Genomic DNA, 10,527 nt, shown 5'->3' with positions numbered 1-10,527 from the left:
ATATGAAGATGTTTATTCGTGATTTTGCCAAAACTGGAAACAATTTACATGTTCCAAAATCTGGAGAGTCAATAAGTAAAATACACATAGATCAGAATTAAGACTGACATTAAAAATTGGTGAGCTAGCCAGTCATGTTGACGCATACCTATAATCTTACTACTGGGGAGGTGGAAGCAGGAGGATCACTGAGTTTGAGACCAGTCTTGGCTCCATAGTCCGTTCAAGGCCAGCCTGAACTAGGAGATGCTGTCTCAAAAAAAAAGAAAAAAACTTATAAAACACTTCCAAATTATCATATCTAATCTTTATATTGGTCTTTGGAATCAGCAGTAAATAATCGCATTTTGCAGGTGTAGAAACTGAAATTTAAAGAATAAAATAATTTGCCCAATTTTTAGCTACATTGTGGTGTGCTGGAATTTGAACCCAGGCCAGTGTGACTGCAAATATCTCCTCACTTGTTTGAGGTAGACATTTTAATGGTTTGTGCTAGATGTAGTGGTTTACATCCATAATCTCAGCTATTCAGGAAGTTGAGGTGGGGGCGGGGGGGGCGCAGTAAGAAAGTATGTAGTGAATAACTCAACGCCACTGAACTTACCTGATTTTTCTCATAATGTAAAATAGTGCAGAATCTGGCCTTACTTAGTTGTCTTTCAAGGTTTGCTGTTTTATTTTGATTTGTTTAGTTTTAGTTGCTTTTTAAAATTAGTACCTGACCTATCTGTAGTGAAAATATAGCCTGCAAAGTACCCAACCTGTCATAGATTGTCAGTGCATATTAGTTGGATAAATGGAAGTATGTATATGTCATAGTGTTGTAGAATTCAAAGCTGTCCTTGAATCTGAGGGCATAATGTGTTCCCCCCTGTTGCTCTTTCCCTCTCCAAAAAGAACGTAAGGGTGACAACTTCTATTCTTCAAATCAATTAGTGCAAACACACTTTAAAGTCAGAAAGCTTGTTTTTTTCTGGTAATGCTTTTTGTATTTTCAGATTAGTGCCAACTTGAAAGCTGATGTAACAATCATTGAGTTGGCATTCTGTGAAAAATGACAAATTAAATACCAGACTTGAATTTTGTCCTTGTGCCACCTCTTAGTGAAGTATGTTATTTAGTATCTGAGACCTTAGTTCCAGAGTTACACATGCCATAGCTTCTAGTGGCTTAATACTTAAGTCTGCTAGACAAGGGAAAAAAGAAAACTGATAGGAGAATTTTTAACAAAATTTCAGGCGAAGACTGTTACAGTTAGAGAGTAGCACTGCCACATTTGACTTGTCTTACCAGATCCCATTTTTCTTGTCAGTCTTAAGTTATGCTTATAGTCACTTAAGATTATAGGTTTTATATACAGATTCACTAAAAAATGTATACATCAGGAATAGAAATTTATATAAATATTTTAATACTAAATTCATTAAGGTATCATGAGATTAATACAAGTTACCTTTGACCTCTACAGTTACAGGAGGTGCTCAAAGTGGTGGCCAATAGCTTTTGGGCATTTTTATTAGTATGGTGAACTGCTGAAGTGTGTGTGTGTGTGTGTGTGTGTGTGTGTATATGTATGTGGTTTTTTTTGCTCATTTTGTATATGGTATTTTAGATATTAGAGAAAGTGTATCATGACTTTAGTAACAGCTGAATTCTTGTGAGAGTGAGAGGTTTGTACCTTCATCAATATGATATATAGAAACACACCAGTATATACACCAATATACATTATTCAAGGTAATCATTATAATGGGAACTTTTTTTAAAGCTAGAGACAAAGTATCTGGAATTCACAATTATTTTTTTTCTCATCTTTTGCCATTGTGTGAAATGCAGTCACAGTATGAAGATTTGAACAAAAAAGAGCTCCAATGTTCAACAAATATAAAATTGTAATTAATGATGTAGCCAGATAAAGTAATAAGATCATAAATCCTTTTAATTTTATTAACTTTGTGATCAGAGACTTAGAGTGAATCCTGATCATCAGTGTGTAGCATTGGTTACAAGGCAGAAATGACTTGAATATGTTAATAAATTTAGATAAAATGTCACCACTAATTGAACACCCTTTACTTATTCGTGACAGACATTACCTTCTTTAAATACATTTACACAGTGAATAATTGCCTTTTGGTGTGAAGATCCCAACCCAGATGTGTTCTTATAATTTAGTTATTATGCACAAAAATTAAATCCCATTTGGTGCATCCACTTGCTTTAAACCAGAGAAATGAGCTGTAACCTAATGATTGAGATTAAATTGTGTTACATTTTACCCTGGTCTAGCTGGATCCGGAAAGAAGTTTATTTGACCAAGGAGTAAAGACAGATGGAACTGTACAGCTTAGTGTACAGGTAATTTCTTACCAAGGTAAGTTCCTTTTAGTGAGTTATTTAAAAGTTGAGCTTATGTTTTTCTGATATAATAATTCTACTTTGTAATTTGTAGCATTTTAGAGGTTTGTCTAAATGACTTAATGAGGTGCTATAGTTTCATAATCCTGTTTTTTGATTTAGTTATTGAATCTTTCAGGAATCAGAGTGTAACATATTCCACCCAGCTTAAAGGAATATATTATACATTATTAAATAACAGAATCGCAAGGTGGTCTAGAAGAACAGGTTCTTGCTAACTTCCTAAAAATGCAGCCACGCTGCAGAGCTAGACTGCCAAGAAAGCTGGTGATCCTTGATCCAAGAAGCAGCATCCGGAAAGTACCACTGTTGGGCTCGACTTGGAACTGTACTGCCTTTACAGTGAGCCACACTAGTCAAAAAATGGATGTCATGTTCCTGCTTGGCATCTCTTACATCATTTCCAAACAGAAAGCTTATAACCAGTGAATCTAGAGTCTTAAATCATATGCAGAACCCTAACTATAAGGAAAATCAGTGTCTTTGGGTTGCACAGAGAAGAGTTTCAGAGGACATAGTAATCCAATCAATCAGAATTTTTTATTCTTGTGTAAATGCTCAAGTCAGAAAATAAATTTAGAAAGCCATTTTGGTGGGTTGAATTTTAGTTTTTAAAAATGGAATTTGTTAAGATTTCTAATAAGTTTTAAAATAATCTCTGATCATACTGTATTGCTGAAACCAATAAACCAGTTTTCTTTGGACCTTGAAAACCATGTTTATTTGCTTCTGATCCTTAATTCCCCCATAATTATTGTTGCAGATAGGAAAGAAATTCATTGGTTTTATCTTTCAAAGCCCAGTGACCTCTCAGAGCAAGTTGTGTAAAGAGTTAACTTGAAGCCATGAAAGTATGAAATTTGGATAGAGGAATAGGGAATAAATGCTAGGAAAATATTGGTTTTTAATTTTTTTGTCATGTACATTTGAAAAAGTAACTTTATACCACCTACCACCTAATGAATGTTAATATAGTTTCTTACACTAGTTTTCCTGAGAGATTGAAATTATTACTTTTTCTTTCGAACTTTCACTTATTAGATTTGATACAGATTGTGACAAATTCAGTAAGCTGATGCTTTTAAATAATAAGTTTCTTAGAGCTGGTATTTTATGATAAGTATCTGAAATCATTTCATAAAGGGGGCTAGTTTATTCTATTTGAATAGTATATCTTAAAATGTTTTGATCCTGGGTAGGTAGGCATTGAGTTTCTGTATTCATTTTTTTTTTTAATCTTAAGCATAGGTAGCTGCTCATTTATGTTCTCCCTTGTCTAGATTTTATTTTTTTATTCTATGTTACTACTTTTATTTGTGGTAGAAACTGCTTCCCCCCCCAATGCCGTTTGTAGGTAGGGTTTGTATGTATGTGTTTAATAATTGTAGAAAAGTTTCAAAACTACGTAAAGATTTCTTGGGACATGGTGTGGACATGCCTCTACAACTGGGAGGCTGAGGCAAGAGGATGGCATGTTTGAGGACAGCCTGGGCAACTTAGGCCCTGCCTTAAAAAATAAAAGGCCCTGTGGATATAGCTCAGTGGTAGAACACTTGACTTGCATGAATGAAGTCCTGGATTCAATCCAGTACTGGGGTGTGTGTGGGTGTGTATTATATATATTTGCTCTTGTTCTTTCTTCCCCCACACTGTATTTTGTACCACTTTTTAAGGGTAAGTTGCATGCATGATGCCTTTCTGTCTCTAAATATATCATCAATATTTGTAACTTACTCTGTCAGTATTTTTTCTTTGGAAAAAAAAGATTATTGCATATAAACACAATATAATTACCAAAATCAGGAAATTAATATTGACACAGTATCTTTAAGGACATTCTATCAAATTGTATTTATTGTCATTCAACTTTCTATATATAATGCTAAAATATTTAGTAGTTTTTCTCTACCATCTGGGAACATTTTGTTTTTTGAGACTTGTATTTTCAGTTGAATATTTTTTTTTTCTTTTTAATTTCCTGTGAAGGGATTGAGCCGAAGCTAAACATCCTTGAAATTGTGAAAACTGCAGAAACTGTTGAAGTAGTTATTGATCCAGATGCTCATCATGCTGAAGCAGAAGCACATCTTGTAGAAGAAGCTCAAGTGATAACTCTTGATGGCACAAAACATATCACAACCATTTCAGATGAAACTTCAGAGCAAGTGACAAGATGGGCTGCTGCGCTGGAAGGTTATAGGAAAGAACAGGAACGCCTTGGGATACCCTATGGTAATAAAATATATGATTACTGATTAGGTAGAATAAAAATTATGTTTCACCTAGAAAGCACTGAGTAAGTTACAGTCTATTTTAAATGTAAAATTTTTAGGAAGAATGTTTATCTCTTTTTAAATGGTGACACGCTTACACACGTATGATGAGTACTGTCCTGGGTGCTAGGTATACAAAGAAGTATAAAACAAAATTCTTACGTTAGTGTTTTCACAGTGTAGTTGAAAAAGAAGATAGGTGAAAAGAGATAATAATCATAAAGGTGACATTTAAGATGTCAGTTACTTGTATAACTGAAACACGCTGTTAGAATCTCAGGGATCCTAGTGGGCTGAGAGAAAATTCGAGAAGAGTTTATGAGAAAGAAAAATGACTGTGCTGAGGACAGGAAACAAAGTGTAAAGCTGGAAAGGTTGCATGAGTAATGAGAATGTCGAGTGGCTGAGAAGTTATTCTGTTTAATGTATAAAACTGCTTTGGATTAGTGGAAGTAATAATTGAAAAATAAATGTGACAGTGATGTGTATGCTGTTAAGTTGGAGCAGCAAATAGAGTGGGTGGAAAGAAAACAAGCATATTATTGTACTTCATTCAATAGCAGTAATGTCCAGGTTAGCCTAAATGAGGTGATTTCTTGAAAGTGAAACTCTTAATTTTAAAACATTTGAGATTTATGGAGGTCCAGGAAGATGTTTTTAAAATCACTGAATTTTTTAGTCATGTTATTACCCAATAGAAAGTTTCAGAAATGATTATTATTTTCATAGGAAACTATTGTTTAAGGTCTCTATTTCTGTACCTAAGGGTTGTTCTTTGGTTAATTTCCTAACTCGGAGCAGTATTGAAATGACTGACTAAAATGCAAAATATTTATTTTTATCCCTTATTAAATAAGACTATTGAAAAGATAGATATGCTAAGATTGTCTTCTAGTTCTTTTAAAAAGTAATTTTTTGACCTCCAGAATTTTCAAATATTAACGTTTCAAAATACTTTATATTCATACAAAACCCAGACTATTACAGATATACTTGATGTATATCTTAACTAGTTATCCAGTTCTCCCACAGCCCCCAGAGTAAGCTCTAGTATTTATTGTGTGTCTTTTAAGTTTAGAGAAAGAAAACGTCTTAGTAAAAAGCATTTCTCTTAACAGCTGACCTCACTGCGGTCCTGTTCCCAGCACAAGTGTGCTTTACTTTATTAAGTTGAGTCATTACTGACTTCATTTTACCATAGTCTCCAGTAAACTAGCTGAAGTTTTCTATCCATTCCTGGCACTTCTCTTGTGTTCCTGTGATTTTATATCTTTAGAAATTCTTTGACCTAGGGTCTTAGAGCAAAGGGGCAAAACATGCCTGACGAATTTGGTATGTTAAATCAGAAGTCCTGATTATTGAGAAAACAAATCACACTAATGTTTTTCCCTGTTTCTTGATCTTGATAGTTTTTTGTTCATTTTGATATAAAATTTTTTCTTGGGTTTTTTTCTTTGTGGTGTGCGAGACTAAACCTAATCGTTCTGCACTGAGCTGACCTTCCAGACCGCCCACCCCAATTTCCACACACATTTTTTTCTTGAAGCAAAATCTCAAAGTTGTCCAGGCTGCACCTGAATTTACAGTCCTCTTGTCTCAGCCTCCCAGAGTGCTGTGATTACAAGTGTACACTGCCATGCCTGGGATTTTGTGCGCTTTTAGGAGAGTTGTCCTTCAGGATAGCTTTTCACACTTAACAGAACCTGTTGTCAAGTACTGTATTGTGGAATAAGACAGCTTTTTTTCCTTATTTGTGTGCACCTCTCTTGGAAATAATCCTTGGCTAAGTTTGAAAACCTCTCAAGAGCTGCCCTTCTGCAGCCCTTTAAACCTTACTGCGCATCCTTGTATTTAGCTGCTGTTGAATTGGGCAGAACTATTTTTAGCCATTACTCTCAATTTGGCCCGTTGTGTATCCTCCCCTTTTTCCCTCATTGTAGTGGTAGAGATTAAAGCCAAGGCCTCACACTTGCTGTGTAAGTGTTCCATTACTGAGCCATATCTCTGGCCCTGGTTTTTTGTTTTGGCCTTGAACTCTGTGGCAGCCTTCCTGCCTCAGCCTTCTAATCCCTAGGATTATAGGTGTGCATCTTCACACCTGGCTTGTTTATTCTGAGACATACTTTTACTAAATTGCTTAGGGTCGGCCTCCAAATTATAATGCTCTCATCTTGTCCTCCCAGGTAGCTGAGATTATGGGATTATAGACATATGCCATTATGCCCAGGTTTAGTGGATGCTTATCCATCATATTCAGATTTTTCCTGTGCTCAGAATGGATGAGATGCATTTGCTTCCTTGCTTTTTATTTCCTTTTTTTCTCCTTCATCCATGTGTATTGTAGAGTCCTTGGGATATGATTTCATTTCACTGTAAACATCCTTAGGTTTTTTGTTTTGGGCCCTATTTTTTCTGTTTTTCTGTGTGCATTCAGAGAAATTGAACTTTACTGCTGTCTTCCTAAAATCCTTTGCTACTTTGTGGAAATATTTTTTAAAAAATATCTGTGGCTATCAATGCTATATTTATGTTTCATTTGCTTTTCTCTGTAAATTGGCTTTTGATAAATAGCTAAATACTGTTTTTCTACTTATTTTCCTATTGAAAACATTGGGTATATAATCAGTACTAATTGGATAAATCATCTTTTTAAAGCACTTAATTCAGCTCAAATTTATTAGACTTCCACCTATAAATGCCAGAAAAATAGTAATATAATATGTATATATTGGCCATTTTTAAATTTATGAATTTATTAGGTACTAAAAATGATAAAATGAAATTATTTAGATATACATTTAATGGATTTAACATATGTACAAGGCACTATGACAGGCCCTAAAGTAATTTCCAGATACAGTCCGTGTATTTAAGACCTTAATGTCTTGCGGCAGCACACCTGAGTGAAGAGGTAATTAATAGATTGCACTTTAAGTGCCATGATAGCAGTAAATGCAACACCAACAAGCCTTTTACAGGAAAGTAAAGGGAGAAAGAGTACATGGTTCACATTTGCAGAAAAAGTCTAGATCTTAAAATCCCATTTTAATTTATTTTTGATGTACCAAATCAGACAAAGCTATAAAATATTTTGAACTTGGATAATTTGTTCTCTCCAAGATAAACACATATTCATCTACTTGGCCCACTGGAGAACAATTTTGCATTTTGTTTTTCTTGATAAAATTCCAGACTGTGGAACCAAGTGACTCCATCTGAAATTTAGAATGAGAGATTGAAAAAGAGCTGAGTAGAAAAAATAGAGCAGAAAAGTCTTTTCAGTTTCATAATGAGTTTACTTAATTTGAGGAAAAATTCTGTCTGTATTTCGTGTTTGTGTATGTATATTGTCAAGTTAATTGTAAATATCTAATGGAACAAGGCTAAAGATACTATTTTTCTTTCTAGATCCTATCCAGTGGTCCACAGACCAAGTCCTGCACTGGGTAGTTTGGGTAATGAAGGAGTTCAGCATGACTGATATAGACCTCACCACACTCAACATTTCGGGAAGAGAATTATGTAGTCTCAACCAAGAAGATTTCTTTCAACGAGTGCCTCGGGGAGAAATTCTCTGGAGTCATCTGGAGCTTCTCCGAAAATGTATAAAACTAGAGTCATTTATTTTATCTTGTAATTTAAACTTATTTCTTTATAATTTTTTCATCTTAATTGTTCATTGATAACAAGCAGTTAAATAATAATCAGTTAAGCAATAATATAAGGCATTGCTGAGATCTCTTCTATGTATTCTTAATCCCTGTAATAATGCTGTAGATTATTACTGTCTTTATTTTTCAGATAGGAAAGTGAGTCTTTTATAGCCCCCCAAAATGACAGAGCTAGGGAGTGACAGGACCAGGATCTTAACCCAGGCTTACACTAGAATCCAAATTCTTAAATCAGATCCTGTGCTCTACCCTAGTTCTTTTCATGTATTCCATTTATTGCCTCTGTTTCATTAGTCCATTCTTCACTTTATTGTTCCTCTCCTGGAAATTTAAAATTGACTGTTGACAGGTGGCTTCCCTCCCATTCTCATAATGGGATGAAATGTTTTTTAATTTCTTTACTAATAATTAAAAAAAGAATCTTGAGAAAGAAGAGAAATCTTACAACCCACTGCTTGTAATTAGAAGCCACTGGATATAAGGGTTTCCACTTACAACTTATGTTTTATAGTTATTATTATGTAGAAAAATTAGAAACAGATTTGCTGCCCAAAAAATAGGCTCAAATAAATTATTTTTTTATAATTTTAATTCATCATATATTTCAGTGACTTTAAATTAAGACGTAGACATCTATTAAGGCATCTTAGCAGCAGCCCATTTCCTAACACTTTTGTGTATGAGAGATAAAAGCCAGACCTACAGTTTTTAGGTTTTTTTTCTAACATTTGTATCACAGATGAAAATAGAATAGTTAATATTTTTTCCTACAGTATCTTCATAAGAGAGACCTGGAGTAATCTAGTGTTCAGCGTTTTCAGCTGAAGTGCTTTCTCTTGTGTTGAATAAATAGGAAATGTGCTCTGGATATTCTACATTAGTTATCCATAGTTTTACTCTTGTATTGATTCATTTAGATACTAATTAAAGTATCACACTGAAAAACTGATTATGTTCATTACATTTACAGGGCTTATTTCCACTTCTAATACTTATAATTAAATAAGTTCAGTCTCTTGTTGTCATTAGTTTCACATTTTTTTGTTTGCATAACTCTTTGAATGAGGTAAATTCCGGATTGTTGGGTTTCCAGGACTTTCTTAGAACCCAGAATTATTACTGATGAGTTCAGTTTTGAGAGAAACAGTTTATATGATGCTCACTAGATGGGTTGAAATAATAGAGACTGGGATGTGCAATTATCATTTGATAGTTTTTTACATAAAATCATGTTTATTGAAACATTTTCTTATAGGAATTCTCAAGAACACAATAAGGATAGTGCTTATTTTCCCAAATATATTTCCAATACCTCCCATGTCAACTCTGTTGTGGTTGTCTGTTCTGGTTCTCCAAATGCTTCTCAAACTATAAAGTTCGTATCTAGACTTTTCTAATAAGGAAAAAATCTTTATCTTTTCCATTTCCATGCAATAGAAGGAGTCTTACTCAGAAAAGCTCTGCTCTGGAATTGTTGCTTTGTTTTCAGCAAAGACCCACACTCTACAGAAGGGTCTCACATAATTTCTTCTTTGTCCAGCCATGGTTCTTCATTCCATTCTGGCAGGATATCCCATCTGGTAGAGATTTCATGCTTGGTTTAAAATTTGTAGAATTGGCAGGATGATTTGTAAGGCTATTTCTGGCAGACTTTCCCCAGTTTGCAAAATCTCACTTTTCAGAACAAGGTCCTTTGAGTAGTTCAGTACTCTAGTCCCTTTTATAAAGAGAAATATGCAAATAATTCTGAATGATTGCTGAGCCAGACTGAGCTTGTTATCTTCATTTACTGATCCAGAGGGTGTAGTAGTGGACAGATAAAGCTCTTTCTGCAGTTATGTATGATCATTTACTTTCTGAGCTATCACCTGCCTGCAGTTCCCCATATGTTGAAACTTCACCTAAGTCCACTATACTAGGGGAGATAATGAGGGAATTTTTCTGTACTGTCAGTTCTACAACATGTTTCTTGGTACGAATATCTGTCTCCTGTCACCAAAGACAAAGCTCATTTTATTAAGGGTGTTCTTTAAAGGAAGAGAATTGCTTTGTAACTTTAGTGCCTAATATTTTTTCACAAAAGGACTCACCATTCCCCAGCTTTGCCTTTAAAGACTGCTTCCTTTGTGCCATAGCCAAGATGATATGGGTTCTGTGGGAATATG

General features: G+C 34.4%; 1 protein-coding gene across 5 annotated transcripts in view; it reads left to right on the top strand.

Moving 5' to 3' along the window:
* The window catches only part of Gabpa (GA binding protein transcription factor subunit alpha), a 34,255-nt gene that overhangs the window by 13,219 nt on the left and 10,509 nt on the right, over positions 1 to 10,527 (top strand). For all 5 annotated transcript variants that reach the window (XM_010608560.3, XM_010608557.3, XM_010608559.3 and 2 more), the window contains 3 exons: positions 2,290 to 2,374; positions 4,405 to 4,650; positions 8,100 to 8,294. In XM_010608560.3, the coding sequence (XP_010606862.1) occupies positions 2,290 to 2,374; positions 4,405 to 4,650; positions 8,100 to 8,294 (526 nt within the window). The remainder of the gene's footprint in view (positions 1 to 2,289; positions 2,375 to 4,404; positions 4,651 to 8,099; positions 8,295 to 10,527) is intronic.

Source organism: Fukomys damarensis, unplaced genomic scaffold (assembly GCF_012274545.1).
Source record: "Fukomys damarensis isolate Sample0158 unplaced genomic scaffold, DMR_v1.0_HiC HiC_scaffold_24, whole genome shotgun sequence".
Lineage (NCBI taxonomy): Eukaryota > Metazoa > Chordata > Mammalia > Rodentia > Bathyergidae > Fukomys > Fukomys damarensis.
This window is presented reverse-complemented; position numbering and strand designations above follow the sequence as displayed.